Here is a 22,404-nt window from a genome sequence, read left to right on the forward strand (position 1 = left end):
AAGAAAGTCCCTAGCAGAAGATGGACTACTCAAACAATTGTTGTCATCATGTCATGTTCTCCTCGATAATGACGTTATTAGTGCTCGTTCTCCTTGTGTACTAGGTACCAGCCCAAAAAACAGAGAAAAAACCTCGATAGTTATTACTAGTAAGCACTCAGTTGTTCATCATGTTGACAAAAGTTCTATAGGCCCAATAGTTGTGCTCCTTAATTTAATGCTCTCATTGACAATCCTATCCCTCAACTATCTAATCAAAATGCAATGTAATCAAAGACCATATTAACTTTAATCCCTTCTCTCCACTTAGGAAAAAAATGATATATTAGCTTCTGAAACGGTCTCCAACGTTAAACTTTGACGACTACTTTTCTTTCACAACATATCATTAACAACTATGAAAATAACATATGAAACTGCCTTCTAGTACAGATCCAACAAAGTCTATTGTGTGGTACTAAATACAGATATATATGTTGTTAGCTTATTAGTAATAGCAACTCAACAAGTTTCAAAACAATGTTAACTTCTTAAAACATATGCTCGATTTATATTTTTTTCAAAGGAGAAGGAACACTGAGCACGAATTGTGTCAAGGCATATCAGCAGCAGGCCAAGCCGTGAGAAGAGATGCTACTGGAACAGGATAGCATGGAGAAGCTGGAGATGGTGCAGTGCTGTCCAGCAGGTGGGAGATCACCAACGTTCCGCTGCCCCGTCTAGTGGTGCCGGAAGCTGAAGAGTACCGGCAGGCACCAACAGTCCCCAAAAAGGTGACGGTTCTTATAATAAAATGGTACCTATGAATATCACATAGGTACCAATTATTATAATAAATTAGTGCATATGAATACAGCACAACAGGTGTTAGTTTTTATTGTGAGCTGGCACATATGAACACTACATATGTGCTGGTAGGTGCCTGTTGACAATAAAGACGGGAACCGATGATGACACCATTCATATGTTTGTATTAAGGTTTCATATAAAGTCAGATGAAGATAAATTTTATATTACGTTTGTAGAGCTCGACGAGATTGACAACTTTATAGTTAATGACCTTTTGATTTGACGTTGTTTGGATGTCAAAAAGGTATTATAAGTTCTCAGAACTATCTGGATAAGTAAATTTTTGAAATTTCTAAAGATCTCGGATTGAAACAAATTCTACAATTTTGTAGGTGACAAAATTTTTGTTTGAGCTCATCTATGGTGTTAAATATGGATTGTAAGTTTTAGATGAGAGTAGTCTAAAAAGAATAGTATTTGCTTCCAAGACAACAAATGTTTCTAGGTGAGATGGTTAGGATACAAATGTTCAAACCCTTCTAATAACCCCGTGCTCATGAAAATGGTGTGAAAATCTTGTAAGTTGTTGGAACCGAATTGTGATCATGTGTAGATGCTTAGTAAAATACAAAATATTTTTTTGGTCTTTTTCGTGCCCGCAAAAATAAAGAATAAAAAACGGGTGCACCTCTATAGGTGCCATTCTTAGAACCAGCACAAATAAGGTGTTATTAGTGCTAGATTTAGAACTGTCACTAACAAGGCGTCTCATCTATACTGTTGACGGGTGCCGGTTGCCAATCCAGCACCAAAGAATGGTTCCCAACCGACATCGATGTGTTGTTTTGTAGTAGTGGTTGGATGAACTCACTAGAGTATTAGAGAAGTTTAGTGTTAACTTTTCATGCATTCCAGTCCAATTCTAATGTTGAGGCATGGGATATCAGATATCAGATATACCAAGAATCGACATGAAGTGTGTAGTGTCACAGTACCTCCTTGAGTACAGCGTTTAATTTAGTCATAACTATTATATATGCTTCTAATGTACACAATCACAATTCACAAGTTATGCTGAAAGGACTGAGACTATAATGAAAGCTTTTTAAATATTGAACGATGCTCAAAGTGATGCATGGTGATCACATTGCATGTATACCTTTATAGCATATCAAATTTTGGATTATTTATATGTGCTCAAGGCCAGAAGTAAACCTACGTGCATCTCACCATATACACACCATCTGCTAGCAATTTGTATGCAGCTCTTTGCACACGGCATAATGATGGAATAAGAATGAAAATGGGAGGCCTATTAAAGATCTGAATAACCATATGGAATAGGAGACATGGGGATATCAATGGGGACCTGAGCCATGTTAAGAAGCACTGAACGCCTATGACAATGTTTTGGTTTACCACATTGTTCATTGCGCTGACAATGTTTCTCTATGAAAAAAAAAAATACTAACTTCGATCCCTATAAAAAATATATATACTAACTCTCCACCGCTATGGTAACAACTAACAAGGCTGATCATTTTGATCCTGCGTGGCTACGTTGTTCACATTGAAAAGCTCTACTCTACACTCAAGAGTTTCGAGGATTGTTGGTAATGACCTAATGTGCAGGACAGAATTGTGTTGCCTGTGTTGGAAACAACATGGATGAGCATATACTACCTCTGTTATTTTTAATAGATGATGTCGCTGACTTTTAAATGCATGTTTGAACATTCGTCTTATTCAATTCTTTTTTTATTGTTATTTATTTTGTTGTAAGTTGTTTTATCACTAAAAGTATTTGAATTATTATTTATATATTATGCATTTGCATAATTTTTTTAATAAAACAAATGGTTCAAATGCGTTTAAAATTCAACGGTATCATCTACTTAAAAACGGAAGGAGTATTAAGAACAACAACCATGCATGCGTGTCTAAGTTGTACCAAGTGTATAAAAGACTCATGGTTGAAGCTCCATGTTTCAGTGAGTCAAATGAACAAAGGAATTTGTTTGCACTAATTAAGTTATTTTTTCTCCGATTAAAGAACTGGTTGAATAGCTAGAGGATAAATGGTTAAATAGCTCCATGTTTCAGTGAGTCACATGAACAAAGGAATTTAAATGGTTGAAATTTCAGAGAGAAATCCTAGAAAACTCTGCCTTTTCTAGTGATTTCAATTATGTGTTACGTTGCATGCAAATTCTTGATTTCTCCATTTCGTTGTGCTGAATTTATAATATTTTCACCTTGTTAGAATAAATTTCCCACCAACCTTGGCCTATATATCTATTTCCTCCTGCATTGTTTCTTTTTAATTTGGTACAATGTGATATTGGTCTTCTTCAAAATTTAAGTAGCCATTTTTCCCACTACAATCCCCTGCTGGTGCCAATTCTCCATTCCAATTGGGTGAATTTCAACTAGTTTTGACAGGGAGTGAGCCGCTTCTGCTGCCCTTCTCGACACCTATCACTTAGGGTGGGAATATATTAACACAAATACAACACTTTGATGAAAAATGGAAACATTTTAAAGGTAAGTTTGCAGAACTAGATGCCACTTCTAGGATTAATACCACAAGTTTTTTTTTTAGAAAACATGTAACTTTTCTATTCCCGGCTTTTGGTCGAAAGCCAAAACAGAACAAAGTATTTTACAACTAAAACAGAAAAAACAAAACGAAACAGGTAAAGGTTGAGTTCTCTAGCTTACACAATTTAATCATATCCATGCAGAGAGATCAAAACATTCTCAGTACTTAAAACCCAACGTGACAAAAGCTTAGGCTGTGTTCGGTGGTGGGTGTTGGGAACCCATCACCCACGCACGGAAAACGGAGCGGTCCATTAGCGCTTGATTAATTAAGTATTAGCTTTTTTTTTCAAAAATGGATGAATATGAATTTTTTAAGCAACTTTCGTATATAAACTTTTTTGCAAAAAAACATACCGTTTAGTAGTTTGAAAAGCGTGCGCGCGAAAAACGAGAGGGGGAGTTGAGAACTCCTGGTATCAAACACAGCCTATATCCCCTACAGAACCATCTAACAAACATGACCCAAAAAAGGTAAACAAAAAAGAACAGCTAGCCAATGCCAGGTAAGCTATCCGCAATTGATCGTAGAAAAAGAAAAAAAATAGACGTGTGGTGCGTTCAAATCTCTATCAGTGAATGATGAATCTCAAAGCTCTACCCTATTGATTCACGTCAGCAAAAAATGTGTGCCATCTGATCATCAAAAAGCAGGGAGGATATCGTATGATCAGATCGGTGGAAAAAAAAAAAAGCAAAACTGGTTGGTCTGATCTTCTAGAGTTTTCTAGAGCCTCCCTAATGCCTAAATCTTGATTCCCTCATACGTGGGAGATAGCCAGAACATCTAAAGAAAAAGAACATGCAACGCTATGACCATCAACGATTTGATCCGGCCCACATTTAAATATTGCAAAACTGTGGGAAAAAAAAGTAACATCTCAAAACAGCTTATATTATAGCTATGATTATGATACCTAATTTTACTCAAACAAAAACCTATAATATTCATGAACAGATGATTAATAGTAGAATTCTATAACCATAATCAATGAAAACTACATGAAAATATTTATTTTTTCAGATCCATGATAAATTTATATGTGTATACTACCAAATGCATTTTGTGAACAAATATCCAAGTAAAAAAATTGCTAAAATGGGGAATGAATAGAATCGTATCTTACATAGTGAAAAGTGAATTCCAAAATGCTACTAGGATGAGCCACATCATCCGGTGAACTATAGCCATTAGATCAAGAAAAAAGACAAAATAGAGATAAAGGGAGTTGAGCCATTGGATTATAAGGAAAAAACAGGGATGATGAACTTCCATATCCTTCCAGCAATTCAGAGAGCATCCGAACAATTCAAAAATGAGAGAGAGGGAGATCTCTAGAGCAAAGAAAGAAAAGTAGCATTGAAAAGAGAGGGGGGGGGGGGGGGGGGCAGCGACGGCTGGCTTGTGGCATGTGATGCAATTTTGCACTACAGTAAAAATTGTTTTACAAATAAAACCTCATCTTTATTTACAAATGATCATCTGAAATTAAACGGATTCTCAGCTTATAGGCTTATATTTTATCTATAGATAATCCTTATAACCTACTATTCCAAAATTACTACTATAACTTTAATGTCAAAGAATTAGCCTAAGAACTAGAATTTGTTATGACATATGTAGGCATACTAAAATTTTCTATCACATAGGCATACTAATGAAATTTGCTATGATTTTAATGTTGTACTTTGGGTCACCTCTTAAGCATAAAAGCTAATAGCTTGGGCTTATAAGAATGAGTGTTTCATCTATCTATATGTTTTCAGGTCACAACTGATGAGCATATTTGACAAAGTTTAATTAATATTAAGAGATAAAGTGATCATAGGTAGCAAATATTTACTCATTTGATACAAAGTTAAGTTGACTGTGACTTATACTGGATGGTAGATACATGGCTAAATAAGAAATGAAGCTAATTTTGAAATTTGACCATTTAAAATTTGATTTGTAAAAACAATTAACTTTAGGTCATCCGAGCGAGCAAAGAAAAGAGAGACGGACAGAAAAGCCTAATACTTTTCCTACATTCAAATTTTAAAATGCAAGATCAACTACACTTTTCTTAAGACGATACTTAACATAATGAAATGTTCTTTACTGATGCCAATTTAAATTACATGCTAATATACACATATAACATAGCTGTTCAAGTCGCGCGAACGCGCGACATCATAGGCTAGTATAATTGGAAGATAAAGGGATCCTACAACAATGGACATAGCCATTAGTGATTTGGTGGAAAAGCGGCAGCTAAAGTGCAAACGAAAAATTAGAAGTTTTTTGTTGAGTGAATAAGTAGAGGGAAACTGTGACGGAAAAGATGAATACGAATCCTAACCATATCCGTTGCACTAACCATAACATTTTATTTACATATGAATCATTTGAAAATAATACAAATGAACCGTCAATATATGTTTAAAAACCCCAAATTATACAAACATTTAGTATAGAGGGAGGTTAAAGTTGCATGAATGCACGACTTTGTACGCTAGTTATAATGATCTAATTTAAAACAAATAGCTTGCCTCAAAATAGAGGTTAGTGTGGTGGCCCGGTGGGTCACACCCCCTCCCTTCCAACACACATACACACACTTTTTCCTGTGAATCTGCTGGCTCTATGAAAGTGGCAGAACAGTGTAGTAGTGGAAGTAAGAGGAGTGTGTCCAAGAAGAAATCATGGTTGCACAATGAGTTCGAGCTTGAGGAAAAGAGTAAAAGGGTGTCCATTGGGAAAGCTAGGGCTATAGTGCGTTTATTACGAAACTTTAGTAAATAAAAAGGGTTCAAACTGAAAGTCACTGTAATAGCTGTATATAAAGCAAAAAAATAAAAATACAATATCAAATATATAGACTAAATTTTACATGTAAAATACATTTCAAACGACAAATTGAATTTGTAATAAACTTTATCAAATATATAAAATAAAGTTTGATTTCTGCAGAAGAGTTGAGTTGTGTGTAATGAGTAATATTTAGAGTAAAAACTATAGTTTAGCCCCGTGCAATCTAGCAAGACATATTCAGCTAGTTTGCTCAAATATATCAAATAGTAGAAGTATGCATATAGTACATGCAAGTTAATGTATGCATCTCCGATAAAAAGAATAAAAGTACTGGTAATAGCCACTCATGCAATAAACTCGATATTACCCAACATAGTTGCAACCGACCAATGTGAAATTTGAACAGAAAAATGTAGCCAGAATATCAAGCTTAATGGTACAGAAATCAAGTCATAAGCAAACATCAAGGAAAAACAACGGATAATTGAGAAGCAATGTCAACTGTTTTGATGCAGTGTGCACTTATTAAGGTAACATGAACATGGTCTGTAGCCAAGTAATAGATTTATTTGTTGTTGCTTCCTCCCAATAATTCACATATGTAGTTCAAGAAGAAACTACACAAAACCGTGAGGCAGTGTGAGCTTCAAAGGTTCATTTCCAATACTCAAGGGCTTCTTTTTCTCAGTACTGGAATTAATCTTCTTTCGCTTGGTAGATTTACTTCCACCTGATTTCAAAATGTTGGATAAAATGAATACACTAGCTTCAGTACTCCATTGAAAACAAATATTCAAATGCAATTACACAAACAATAGAGAGTGACATAATGTTTTGTAAACCAAATTACAAACCATATAACAGCATAGATATAATTGTTAATTAGTTTGTGAAGTAAGCTTCCAAAATTATATATTTCAAATTCTTACCAGTACTGCCTTCAGCACAGGAATCCATTCTCCACTAAAAAGAAAAATAAAAGATATATCAAGATTAGAGTTTGTACAAATAAAGTTAGTACATAATGTATAAAAAGCAAAAAAAAAAAAGTGGGCTAGATTTTTTTTTTCAAATACCTAATTATACATCAATAAGTGGATGATTGGATTTGGTACTTACTTTTAAATTTAAGCACATCTTTTCTGGCAGCATGTAATTAAATAATACACTAAAATATGACACATGTATAATTAGAGTTAGCATAAAATAAATTCCCGCCTACCTTCTTCTGTAGTTTTCGTCCTTTGAATATATTCGTCCCGTTTTGTAGGGTTGTTTCCATAAATAGCTCAACTTCAGGCTTGGAGCGGATTGTTGCTTGGTATTCCCGATGATGGTAGGACTACAATAAAATATATCATGGAATCACAGTTCATATCTTATGAGGGAGACTTCAAGGTATAGTAAATTGACATGAAAATTAAAAAAAAAATGCATGAGACAATCTTGTACACGGTCAACATTCATCTACAGCTGTGAGAAGAGAGGCAGGCATAGAGAGAAAAGCAAAGACAGACAAACAAGTGCACATCCATCATGAAATTATGTGTAGCACACTGTACTTGTTTATAGTGGCTTCTAAAAAAATAGAAAAAGCATGTTTTCAAATTAGAACTCTTCTCATAATGTGGATACCATATGAACTACACTAGGATCATACAAATATCTGAAAAATAAACTATAAGCACTTGAATTGATACATCTGAAATTAGAAGAATGTGTGTTATCGAGTTTATACTCCATCTAGGTTTTTCAATACACATTACCACTCAGATGAGTTTATGTAAGTAAAGTGAGCAAATGGCCTGAATTCAAATAGGGCCAATAAAGATGCATAAAGCATATAAAGCGTTTAAAATTAAGATAGTTGATCCACCCAGTGAACAAGTATGCTCAATTTTTGGACGACTATATCATCGATCCAACTTCATATCTTAACTATAGATTCTTTCCCAATTTATCAAGTTTGAAGCTTCAAATCCCCTCAACTTCAACACTGCTTGGTTCGATCATATTCATGTTGGCTGTCAACAATCTGCAAGCATAAACGACCTATATGAATCTAGACTAAGCTCAACGCTAGTTCCTCCTTTTTTTTTTAATAAGTTGATTGCCCAACCTTGCAACTATGGGATAGGAAGGTTGCATTAGGACTTGCCTTTTAAGGAGTAGAACCAATGAACGGCCTGAGAGTGGACCATGTAAGTTCATTGCAATAGGTCAAGTGGTTGAGGAATTTTGGCACAAAAAAAATTGCATCTGGAAAAGAAAAGTTGGTATTCTTGCCAAAATAAACTGGTTGAAAACTACTCCCTCCGTTTCACAATGTAAGTCATTTTAGTATTTCCCATATTCATATTGATGCTAATGAATCTAGACATATATATCTATCTAGATTCATTAGCATCAATATGAATGTGAAAAATGCTAGAATGACTTACATTGTGAAACGGAGGAAGTAGCAAACACACCAAATATAGTTTTTATTGTGGTTTCCTTAACATAGCGGCCTTTTGAAAAATTGGATCCTAGTTGAAACAACTATCATATATCGGATTAACACCAAAGACCTAGGAAAGCTAGAGAGATTTCAAAGGTTTCTAAAATCCTCCAGAGGATTACAATATGAATTGATGTCTCACACATCACAACCTTGGCTTGTCAACACTAGAAAAGAAATGCTTCACAACACATAGTTTCCTTATGAGGCAAGTGTCTTTGCATTGTCATGCCAGTTGACATGCATTGGAGGATGTACGTAGGGTTAACCTTGCTTTTGATCTTGCTTGGGATCTTTACACGCTTGCTATCCTCAAGAAATAAAGCACTTAAGTTCCTCAAGAAATAAAGCACTTAAGTTTGTGTTCCTCACACTTGATGTTTGTGCAATTAAAGATGCAATTAGATGACAAGGCTTATAAATTGTGGATATTACGAGGAGGTCGCCTTCATTGCTAATGGAAACTTTGTAGTTCCACAATAGCTAGGATTGATGTCAACTTTATATGTAAAAAACATCAAAAGGGATTAACCTCTTCAAGAATTATAAGTTATATGTGTGTTTTTGTGTGTGTGTGTGTGTGTGTCTGTGTGTCTCTGTGTGTGTGTGTGTGTGTGTATTTTTTTCCAAAACCAAATAAACTAACCATAAGAAGAGGCTTTGTACCATGTACAAGGCTCCTAAACCCAAATATTTTGTAATACCTAGCTCCAAAATCATGGCCCAACCTTTCCCGCAAACAATATTATAGCCGTGGGCTATAAAGGACTTAACAATCCAATTGGCATCAGACTGAACAACTGCAATTGTCCATAAACGGCTCCGGACAATCCAAGCGATGATCAACCGTCTGGCAATGCGCATTAGCTTGTCTACCTTATTGTTTCAACCACCATTGTTATACCATGTCTAATTTGAGACCTCAGATATAAGACGTAATGACTAATTAATGGTGATAACAAGTTGTGAATTAACAAGATCTAGATTTCGGAACTCTGGTATAATTTGGACATGCTATTTATTGCTAGGGTTTATAACAATCTCTCTCTATCTATCTATCTTTGGGCAAGTGTTAATTACACTTATCTCTCTTTCTCCATACCTAGGACTCCTCTCAAAATATAGCAACGGCATGGATTAGACATACAATAAATCTAAATAAACCACATGTCCCAATTTGTAGTAGTAGGAAGAGTCTAATATTGGACCAAAATCGTTGATCTTATTTCTAAGAGGAGAATGGATTAGTCATTTCACCATGTCATTTGTGTATTTCTATTAACTCTTTCTTGAGTGCCATGAACATAAATGCACATATTAAAAACAATGTATTTATTATGCAATTATTATAATAGCATTGTTCTTATCAAGTACCTTGCAAATACTTTAAAATTTCAATAATCATGTATGAATGGAAGCTCCTAAATAGATTACAAGATTATATTAATAGTATAAACGATTACATTGTTAGAGGTGTAAATTTTTCTTGCAAAATTCAAATGATAATAAAAGTAGCTTTAATTTCCTCCAAGCCTGTTTTGTTTGATATTGCTAATGCAATAATATGACAAGATCAAATTAGATGCAGCACATATTCATTGGTAGAATGAAAAGGCAAAGGAAGTTATGTACAAGTCCATATAGAAAACTAAATAAAAAAGTATTTATTAATTGCTAGTACGTCTTAAATTCTGGTAGAAAATCAAGAAGCATAAACTCAAAAAACAAATCTGCTAGAGATCTTAGGATAAGTTGCAAACACTTTTTTTTCAAAAGTATATCAACACTTACTTTAGACAGGAAGTGAAGCCTGTGTAACAAATTTGATAAAGAAAAGTAAGATTGAATCACTTACCCAATCTTTTTGTCCAGTGGCCCTAACAGAGATTGAAACCTCCCAGTCTCCATCTTTGTAGAGCTTGTGTTCCTTCAACCATTGAGGAATCGAAACTACTTCTTTACTTGAAACCTCTTTCCGATTTGAACCTTGCACTTCACTAAATGGAATGGCATTCAAAGGTGCAACATACAATGGTTGTTTGCCAAGCGGGAAGGTCACAGCAGATGTATTTCCTTCATCCTTTGAATCTGCATCACTCCCTATGAAAGGGACGTCTGACAGAGTTTCATCATAGTCATATTCAGATCCACTCATGGGGGCTACGCCCTTCGGGGCCTCACTACTCATGGATCTACGAACGAATAGTACAATAGAATGGGATAGGATGAGACTATATGCTACTCTCAAACTGTTCTGCAGAGAAATATTATTCTGACATAAATAGTGTAAACATGATAAGCTTCAAAATAACTGTTGTGAAGACATCTCAGGTAGTCTAAACCTTGGCAGCTAACCTTGTCAGCTAGTGCCGTGCTATGATAATGATATATTAAAGTTTTTACATTTAATTGAGATATGCATATCATCCTCCACCCTCCATACAAGGAAACACCATTTAATGCCACATATTATATTCCTTACATCATCCTAGCATTTAATATGACACATAATTTCTTCCTTATAGAGATATGCTATTTAATGAGATAGTTATTATGTTCCTTGTATGGAGATATCATTTAATGTGATATACCTTTTCGAATAAAATTTGAAAATATACCTATTTTTTTCATAATTTGTATTTATATACATGTGTGGGGAAATTTGGCGAAAATATACCACCTCCGCACGTTGGGAACGCGGGAACGGGATGAAAGCATGGTGTGGCAGTGCGGGAACATGGTGCCACATACTGGATGTGCAGGACCGGCTCGGTCGCGCGGGCTGAAGGTGTGGAACCGAGTCGGTCCCGCGCGGTGGCTGTGCGCGTGCGCTATGCACCGCGGGACCGGGCCAGCGCACCCTCGATCGCGCAGAATAGAGGCGCCGCTTCGGTCCCGCATGCCCAAACTGCGGTACCGATTCAGTTCTGCGTAACAGTTCTGTGTGACCAAGGCCGGTGTCATGCGCCTACTTTCCAGGATCGGGCTGATGACGATCGGTCCAGCCAACCACCGCACTACCACAGACCCGTCCTGCGATACCGCCACGGTACCGCATTTCCAAGATGCATGATCGTTCCGACCATCGGTCCCGCGCATCCGGCATGCGCTTAATCCTCGTTCTCGCATTCCCAGCAAGCGGGTTAGGCATATTTTTGCAAATTAATTCACACCTTATAAACACAAATTATGGAAAAAGGATATTTTTAAAAAAAATCATACCTTTTCTTCCTTATATGGATGTATGTACCTTCAAGCAATACATGGTTGATTTTCATAGTTTGATGCAACACATTTTCTAACAAATGCTAGTATTTAGAGAGAAGATATAATAGATGGATCACCAGTCACCATTATATTTTTTTTCATCCATAATTTTTCCTTGCTTTGTATATATCAGTTAATACACTCAATGTTTAGCTTATACAGATGCCCAATATTATGCACTAAATAGCTTATTAGAAATAATTATGTTTAGACAAAATACATAAACAATATATGCCCATATATTATCTTATATTTATGCAGTGTTAAAATCTTATTGTATATTTATGTTGTGTATGGAACTAGTTGTAATACATCTTTAGAACCCAATAAATAGCTAGCCGCTAGGCATAACCTACAAAGCAATTTGTCCCAACAGCTAGAGCGAAATTTAGCATAACTCATTATGCATGTAGAATACACTTACATTAGGAAGTGTCCGTGCCATACATTTATTTCGTTATATTTTTCCAACCTTCTTTTTTTCTTGGTTTGAATGTACCTCTACATGGAGAAAGGATAGCATGAATAATCTATAGTAAGCTTCTAATGCTTTTTTTAGCCCTGTAGCACGCGCGTGGTACCTAGCGATGTGTTGCACAACGGAATAATTCTTGAATAAATGAACACTAGAGGCAATAGCAAAAACCAAAAAGTGAGACAACTGGCTTTTCTTATCTTTTTTCAAGAGGAGTAACTGACTTTTCTAAGATGGAACAAATAAAAGGTTTGCCCCCACTAAGCCTGGTCCACCTCATCACCCAGCTGGACGATGGCTACCGCAAGGCCCATAATGAGCCCATCCACAACAGAGACATCCATGTATATAGGCCTTGTAAATGGCACCCCATCTAGTAATCTACAGCCACCTGAAAAGTCTCAAAAGAATTGCTGAATTTGTGGAGCTAAACAACCTTATGAGCCTCTGGAAATACCTTAAAAAGAGCTAGCGAGAGTAATTGCATGTATAGTAAATTTCCAGAAAGGACTACAAAATTGCCAAGCTGAAGGGATTCTATTCATTGTAGGCAAACGATTCACTTAAAGGTTTTTGTAACCTTTCATAGTTTACATTGTTCATTTTGGTGTCTAATTTACAAGACTAGATCCTGATCTAGCAACGATATCCCAGGTTAACCCATTTACATAAAACAAAGACTTCGTATATGATGACACGCAGCGCCTGAACATAAAGGAAGACGAGCCATGGTGAATAAATATGAGCAATTAAATGCAAAGCTTCGCAAAAACTTTATTCATCCTCTCCTTCTGCAGGACATTGAAACCGAAGGTGTTGGAGACCTGCTCTTCCTATCCTCAGGTGCATACCAGAGAGCAGGATGGAATAGTCAATGTGCGAGACCACAGCACAATGGAAATGGCAAAACCCTAGATTGTTTGTCGCTTCTAACACGTCAAGATGATCTCTCGGTATTTATAGATATATCGGGATACATGACCAAGATGCCTACATGATATCCATAACTTGGAACCAAACCAGAAAGGTCACGCATAACCGATTCGGATTTTCTACCACTCTTTGCAACAGAACAAAACTAAAAAAAAAAGTCTATGCATGCAACTGAAGCCACATGGCCCTGGCCCGAGCTTTTTTTTTTCATTTTCTTTCAGATCTAGAGCTAAAAACTAGCCAAACACTTTTCAATAGGTCTCCAACTCCAACAGGAGCTAGCTCCCACTAGAGTAGGAGTTTGGAGCTAGGAATTGGGGTTTGGAGCCCTACCGAATGGGGCCGCACTCTTACAACTGTCAATGCAGGTGGAATTGAAAAGGAAAAAATTAAGCATTAACATACACCAAATAGAGCATCCACCATTCTTATCAAAAGATAAATAAATAAGCAAGCATTAATATCTCCTTACACCTTCATGCTATTGATGGTGAAATGTTACTGATCCACAACCAACACCAATGAATGCCATTATCAAATTTTCATTCAAAAATTCAACATATTTAATTGAGAAAATTCCTTAAATGGCATCCAAAGTTACTGACTTCCTTTTATTTGCCTGTCAAAATTGGCTATACCTTATTTGCCACTAGACGAATTTTTTCTAGTGTATTCCACAGTTGCTACCCCAGTCACATCCATTCATTATTACCTATTAAGATCATGCTAGTTTTCTTAGCAAATGCTGATGTTATACCCTTCATCTTCAATGATGATTCGAGCAAAAATGATGGCTCAAGTGGTTCAGTGCCCCTGTGGCAGCAGATTCCAATGGTGGCTCAAATGAGGCTTAAATTCCTATGGATAAACCATATGTGATCAAGCTGCTTAATTATAGGGGAAACCAGACAGAGAACACTTGCAACGGGATGGTATGGTTTTCACTGGTTGCCAACAAGATTAGCCATCGGTGGCTATGGATTTGGTAGCAATGTGGATAGAGAGATGATGACCTTCAGTCAGAGGAGGAAGAAGACTTTTTTTTTTTTTGCAAGCTTATCAGTAAAGAGGAATAAGACGATTGAAGTATTTTTTTTTTGCAACTTATCAATAAGATAGACACAAGCAATGCTTCTGCCCCATTTGAAACAGATCTATCACTGGATTATTGTCGCATATTATCCACTTCATCTTAGAGATTAATTAAATATTTTAAAAATAATCTTAAGATATAGATTTGAATAAATGATATAAGCTATGTAGCAGAAGAAAAATTTTCGGGAAAACATATTTTTGGATATGTGGAGCAAATAATCTAGTGAATTGGTGCTTTAAAAGTTTCCATGAATATAGCCAATCAGTGGCAGGGGCAATTTGGTCTTTTCTTGCACTGTTTTGCTATGAACTAACGAGTGGCTAACGAGACTGATCATGACAGGCAACACAAGGAAGCAAAATGGTGAAAAAGGAGGGCAGAGACGAAAATAGAGAAAATACAGGTTGAACACCCCTCTCCCTGCTGCCATGTTACCTTTGTGTTTCACTTTGGACCCCCTTTTCCCGCAAAGCTGACAGTAGTGAGAGTAAGAGGAGTATGTTTAAGAAAAGATCATGGTTGCCCCGTGAGTTTGATCTTGAGAAAAATGGTATAAAAAAGGGTTCAAAGTGAAAAAAAATATAAGGAAAGTGGTCCATAGTGAAAGTTGTATGGTGTATAGGGGGTTCAACATGAATCTTTTGTTTAAAAAAAAAGGAGAGGGGGGTTCGAATGGGAGTGCACGGTAACAACAGTATATAAAATGAGTCTATAAACTGAAGTGCACTCTAATAATAGTATATAGATAAAGGTTTCAAAATTTGGATGTATCAAATGTATAGAATGAGTCTATGTAAAAATACAATACATATGACTAATTGAATTTATAACAAATAAAACAAAAAAAAAAGTTTTCTTTCTACCAAAGAGTTGTTTGCAAGAAGTAAAATTTACTTTCAAATAAATTATAATTTAGCACCTTGCAATTAAACAACACATATCTAGCAAAGAAGTATGGATATAGTACATGCGACCACATGTATGCAAAGTGATGTATGCATCTCCAATAAAAAAACAGCATTATTGGTAATAGCTTCTCATGCATAAATACTAACCCACATGATTGCTACCAACAAATAAACTTGAACAGAACAATGTAGCCAATATATCAAGCTTAAAGGTACAGAACTGAAATCATAAGCAAACATCAAGTAAAAAACATCCAATAACTAGGCAGCATCATCAATAGTTTGATGCAATGTGCACTTATTCTTAAAGGCAACATGAAAATGGTATGTAGCAAAGTATTAGGTTTATTTTCTGTTGCTCTCCCTCTCACCAGTTCACATATGCAGTTCCAACTGAAACTAAACAAAACCGTGAGGCAGAGTTGGCTTCAGCATCATAGGGTCATCTCCAATACTCGAGGGCTTCTGTCTTTTAGTATTGGTATTCTTTTTCTCTCCCATGGAAGATGTACTTCCACCTGATTGCAAAATATTAGGTAAAAACAAAACACTAGCTTCAGTGCTATGTTGAAAATAGAACATTTCAAATGCAATTACACAAGTAATACAGAGTGAGGTAAATTCTCCAAAACCATGTTACAAAACCAAATGACAACATGTATATAATGTTAATTAGTTTATGAAGTAAGCTTCTGAAATAGTATATTTCAAATCCATACCACTGCCTTCACCATAGGATCCCATTGCCTTCTGTAAAGAAAAGTAAATATATATCAACATTAGGGTTTCTACAAAAAAATTTAGTACAATATGTATACAAGCATGTAAAGTGGCCAAGATTTTTTTTTTTTTTTGGAAATACCTAATTATACTATAATAGGTGGATGTTTGGACTTAGTACTTATATTTTTATCTGGCAACATGTAAATCAAACAATGTACTAAAACATGTCTTATATATTATTAGTATGAGCATAAAATAAGTGTTCGCCTACCTTCTTATGTAGTTTACGTCCGTTGAATATATCTGTCCCGTGCAGCAGGGTTCTTTCCATAAATAGTTCAACTTCAGGCTTGGAGCGGAATGTTTTTTTGTATTCCCGATGATTGTAGAACTACAATAAAAGGTATTATGAAATCGCAATTCATGTATTATAAGGGAGACTTCAAGGACCAATAAATTGGCGTAAAAAAGAAAAATAATGCATGAGATAATCATGTATGTGTTCAACATTATAAAGCTCTGAGAAGAGAAGCGGAGATAAATGGAAAAGGCAAAACCAAACAAACAAAAGCACATCGATCATGAAATTATGTGCAACATACTCTACTTGTTTACCATGGCATCAGAGAAAATGTAGAACAAGCTTGTCTTTAAAACAAAACTTTTCTCATAATATGTGGATACCATATGAACTTCATTAGGATGATGCAGGTGTCCGAAGAATGAACTATCCGAAATTAGAAGCCAATGTGCTATACAGTTTATACTCCATCTAGGTTTTTTAATACTTAACTTTCCAATGACTAGGTTAAATCAGACCGATGCATATAATTTCATATTTTTCTAGAATATGTATTTTTCATGTGAGAAGCACAAAACTTGTTTATTCCAATAGGGTAGTCATTTCGGTAGTCTTGGCACCTGCACCAGGACTAGTAGAGAAAAATATGCATGCTATCAAGGAGATATTTTTAAGCAATCCGAATAATTTAATGGATACAATTTTAGATGATATACTTGTAGACAACTCAACCCAGTAATGTTCATCGTCATCTAAAATTGTATCCATTATGCTACAGTACTTTTTTCAATATGTGATGCGGGATGAAATGGCATGTTGCAACTCTATCTGTAGCAGCATCACACTTTTCCATGGGCCTAGCTAGGTCAATTCCTCAGCCACTTGACCTAATGCAATGAAATCACAAGACCCACTGTAAGGCCATACATTAGATTTGTTCCTTATATTGCAAGTCCAGAGGCAACCTTCCTAACACACAGTTGATCAAAGGCTAAGCAATCAGCAGATTAACCATAAAAAAACAAAGAACCAGTGTTAACCATGGTTTACATTCATAATAGAGGTTGCTTATGCTTGTATATTGTTGACAACACAAATATGGTCGAACTAAACCATGTTGAACTTGAATGAAAAAATATTGCACTTGAGGGTATTATATTTGAAGCTTTGAACTTGATACATTAGGCAGCGTAAGTGGGTGTTCCTGTGGACAATGTCATCAATTGCAAAAGAATCTAGTTAAGCTTTGCAATTGGATCCGTGGTCTAGACTGCAAGCATTGACCATACTTGTTCATTGGGTGGATTAATTATCTGATTTTTGAACGCTATGTTTTAGGCATCTTTATTGCCCCAATTTGAATTAGGGGCTATTTCTCACTTTAGTTTGGGGGGAGCCTTCATCTATGTGTTCTGGTTTCTCTGTGGATTTAGTTGATAAAGTATATGTCAAATGTTAACAAGAACATTTTCTTTGGAACATTCATAATGATGTCAAATGTTTGTTGCACGTGATGATTTTAGTAACATAGAAAATTTTGGAATTCGGGAACAACAAATAAAACCTTGCATCTGGAAAATGAAGTTTGCAATTCTAACCAACAAAAAAAACAGGATGAAAACTACCAGCACTCCAAATATAGTTTTGGTTGTGGTTTCCAAACATAGATGCCTTTTAAAAATTTTGGACCCAAGTTGCAACAACTGTCACATATTATATCAACACAAAATACCCAAAAAGCTTGAGAGATTATTCAAAGATTTTTAAAAACACTAAGAGGAGAACAACATGAATTGATGTATCACATCACCGTCTTTGATTTACAACACGAGCAAGAAATGCTTCACAAGATATTGTTTCACTAGGAAGTGTGTCATAGTTGACTTTTCTCGGACGTTATATATAGGGTTAATCTTTGCCCTTTGATCTTCCTTGGGAGCTTTAAAAATTGAGAAGCTTAGGAATTAAAGCGCTTAACTTTGGGTTCCTCACACTGATACTAGTGCAATTAAAGAGGGAGTTAGAGGACAAGACTCGTAAATTCAGGATTGTAAGAGGAACTAACCTTCTTTGCTAGTGGAAGCTTCGTAGTTCCACAATAGCATTGGTGTCAAATATATGGTAAAAAAATACCAAAAGGGAGGAACCTCTTTGAGAAGTATAAGTAACTGTCTAGGGCTTTCTCTTTTTCTTTTTTTCTTTTTTTTGCCAATAGTAAACACACTAACCAAAAGAGCAAGCTTTATAGCTATTAGCTTAATTATAAAAAGCTCCTAAAACCTGATAGCACTTAGCTTCAAAATCGTAGCCCAACTTTTCCGAGGAACAATACAACATACACATAGCACCCCGCTTACACTTTTTTCCTCGATTCATGTACAAGGATTAACCGGGAGATATTATGGTTGGAGCGTGTGGGTTTTATGATGGCCCTAACCTAATTTTCATATGGGAATAATCCCACCAACACCACATGATGGGCCACCAAGTGCCTATATAACTGTGGGTCTATGCCAGATTATACATTTGAATACCAAATACTAGCAGGGATGACAATTGGGTGTGGCAGGCATGGCAAAGCAGTAGCCATGCATACCATAGCCCTACAGGCAAGCCCATTTGCCAATGAGAAATCAATAGTTTCTAGACTAGTAAGAAATTGGAGAACAATTAATGTGTATGCTCTTATAGTAGCATGCGTTAGTGTGTAACCTCAACAAGGCTGACCATGTCAGCTTTTACATCCCTACATTCTAGATGTATAAGAGATCCATTTTATGGAAAGAAGATCCATTTTATGGAAAGATCATTGCCACCACTAGCTACCATCCACTAGGCACTTCAAGTCCATGACGACGATGGAGCCTCACAAGGCCATGTAGTTTTGGCTATCAGCACACAAGCCAGCTTGTGACACTACTTCTGGCATCTAGGTTGATGGTAGACCAAAGGTATGTTTTTCAACCAGATATCACCACTAGTTGGATCATCTAGGGTTCAGTAAGGATTTTGAGTTCTCTTGTCTAGTCTGCAGCGTGTCAGTTCTCTGGTGATTTTTGTTGCAAGCGATCTTTCCTTATCCTGATAAATACTGTAGCAAACAGTTACATGGAATTCTAGTGGCAGTATTATCATGGGACTATTCTTTAGGGTGAAATAATATAGTTCATTGGCTCAGCCCAGAAATGTCAGCATTATCTGAGTTATTGTCGAGGGTCTTCAATCAACAGTCAAATGGCATATCAGACAACAAACAACTCCATGGTAGAGAAGGCTAGAGGTCATTGTGATTTTCTACCATAAATAGGAAAAGAGTGATTGCATACATCACAAATAGGGAGGTTCTGATGTGGTGTTAATGGGAAAGAGAATGTGTGCAGGTTCTATAGAAAAGTTGCTGTTAAAAAATCATATTAATTCATTTTTTGAGTGTTTTTAGCTAATATTTAATTAGACGTGTGTTAATCCATCGCTCTGTTTTGCGTGCAGAGGAGGGTTCCCAACCCCTCCAAAAGAACACAGCCTAAATAAAGCAACTATCTATGAATAATTTCTACGACCTTATATAATTCTTTGATCTAATTCTACAACTAGTTAGTCGATACTAAAGCATATAATACATTGGGAAGTTTCCATTTGAAAAATGGAGATGTATAGTTTACACTGGCCCACTTTTCAATGGGAATAAAAAGTGAAATTGTATTAAAAAATGACTTTTGCTGCATAAATAGGTATTAGTTAATGACCAATCCTCCACCCCTCGTATGCTTATCTATCCGCAGCTAGTAGTTTCTATACATAGATGCCCATATTAGATACAGTCAAACATAGCACACAGATGTTATTATCAAAACATCCTAATATATATTTCCCATAGACATGGATACCAGTAACAGATGATTTCTCCCACATATATTGCTATATGTACCTGGTTAACATGCTACTTGATTCATACAAAACAAATCAAGAACCTTTTAATGGTTTGTCAATAATATTATACCCAAAGTGTTGGTCCTATTTCTCAGCCTAGACTGGATTAGTCATTCCACTATATCACTTGGTGTATTTCTATTAACTTGCTCTAGATTGACATGACAATAAATGCATATATATTTAAAAAGGTTGTCTTTGTCATGTAAGTATTATAATCGCATTGTACTTATTCAAATACCAACAAAGCTTTCAAAATTTGAATAATCATGTATCAATTGTATTGTTCAATTTTATAGTAAATGCAAGCATCTTACAAGTGTGCAACTACTAACTAGATGACAAAAAATCTATTAATAGTAGAAATGATTGCACTGCAATGAGGTGCAAATTTCTCCAGGAAAATTTTCACATGGTACTACAAGAATAGATTTAGTTTCTTCCGACCTTGCTTTGTTAGATATTACAAATGTGATGATTCAGCAAGGTTAGATCAAATATACATCATAATCATCAATGGATTCAGGAGAAAAGGAAGTTCTGTACAAGTCAATATAAAAAATAAAATAAAATATAAGATTTATTAAATTTTTAGTATGCCATATATTTTGAAAGAAAATTAAGAAGCACAAACACAATTGATTGAACCAAATCTACCGCAGATCTTGAGATATCCAAACAGTTATTTTTCAAGAGCATATAAACATTCTCTCTAGACATATCAAAAGCAGAAAGAAAGTGAACCATACATAGCGAATTTCATAAAGAAAAGTAAGATTGACTCTCTTACCCAATCTTTGTGTCCATTAGCCCTAATAGAAATCGAAACCTTCCAGTCTCCATCTTTGTAGAGCTTTTGTACCTTCAACCAATGAGGAACAGAAACCTCTTCTTTACCCGAAACCACTTTCCGATTTAAAGCCTGCACTTGACTGAATGGAATGGCATTCAAAGGCACAACATCTAGTGGTTGATTGCCAAGCGGAAGGGTCATAGCAGATGTATTTTCTTCATCCTCTGAATCTGCATCAATCCCTACGAAAGGATTGTCTGTCAGAGTCGCATCAGAGTCATATTCAGAATCACTCATCGGGGCTATGCTCTTTAGGGCCTCACTACTCATAGATCTATTGTCCCAAAGGAATAGCAGAATGAAAGGGATATAGCAAGAGTCTATCTCCTAGCCTTGAATATATCTTCTGAACGAGGAATTTCATTATGAGATAAATAGTGTGAACCTATAAGGCTCCAAAATAGTATGTGTCCTATGTGAACGCGTCTCATTTACATCAAACCTTTACAGCTCACCTCGCCAGCTGGTGGCGTATTGTAATAATGATATTTTTTTTACCTTTAATTGATATACATGTATTCCTCCATAAGTGGATACACAATTAATTTAATGTGACAGATATTTTATTCATTTTATGGACATAGCATTTAATTTGAGAAATATTTCTTCCTTATCAGGATGGCCTATTTAATACGTTGGAAATTTTGTTTCTCATATCGATTGGACATACCATTTAATGCAATATACATTTCTTCCTTACATGGATTGAATATAAAATTTAATGCGATATATATGTTCTTCCTTAAATGGATGTACCTTTATGCAATACACGACCTCTTTCCAATATGGTTCCGTCATTTGATGCAATACACGTCTTAAAAATAGATGGCTCACCATTGTATTTCTTTCATCCATAATTTCTCCATAGATGTATATACCAATTAATACATTTGAAGTCTTGCTTACATAATGTGCAATATTGTGCACTAAACTTCTTCTCATAAATAATTATATTTAGACAAAATGAATAAACAATATATCCCCATTTATTATTTTATATTTATGGCATGTACAAAACTTCCCGCTATACAACTTTACTACACAATACATAGCTGGCCGCTAAGCCTAACGTATCCTAGGTACACAGCCATCTGTCCCAGCAACTAGAGCAAAACTTTGCTTAACACATGACAAGCATGCATACATATCTGGTCCCCACACAATTAGAATATTGGAATACATGTGAATTGTCTGTACACTACCTTTATTTCTTTATATCTTTCTCCTTTTTTTT

The 22,404-nt window shown here is 35.6% G+C and overlaps 2 protein-coding genes across 2 annotated transcripts; both read right to left on the minus strand.

Annotated features, from left to right (window-relative positions):
• Nucleotides 1-6,801: 6,801 nt before the first annotated feature.
• Nucleotides 6,802-10,872, minus strand: LOC127770814 (uncharacterized). The gene is made up of 4 exons (XM_052296605.1): nt 10,540-10,872; nt 7,407-7,526; nt 7,114-7,147; nt 6,802-6,914 (listed from the first exon to the last, which is right to left on the minus strand). The coding sequence occupies exons 1-4, from the start codon at nt 10,870-10,872 to the stop codon at nt 6,802-6,804; spliced, it is 600 nt and encodes a 199-aa protein (XP_052152565.1).
• A 4,890-nt stretch (nt 10,873-15,762) lies between these two features.
• LOC127769769 (uncharacterized) lies at nt 15,763-21,440 on the minus strand. Its single transcript, XM_052295396.1, has 4 exons — nt 21,108-21,440; nt 16,358-16,477; nt 16,083-16,113; nt 15,763-15,881 (listed from the first exon to the last, which is right to left on the minus strand). Exons 1-4 carry the CDS (start codon nt 21,438-21,440, stop codon nt 15,763-15,765), a joined length of 603 nt encoding a protein of 200 aa, XP_052151356.1.
• Between the last annotated feature and the right edge of the window lie 964 nt (nt 21,441-22,404).

This window comes from Oryza glaberrima, chromosome 4 (assembly GCF_000147395.1).
Source record: "Oryza glaberrima chromosome 4, OglaRS2, whole genome shotgun sequence".
In the NCBI taxonomy this organism is placed as follows: Eukaryota; Viridiplantae; Streptophyta; class Magnoliopsida; order Poales; family Poaceae; genus Oryza; species Oryza glaberrima.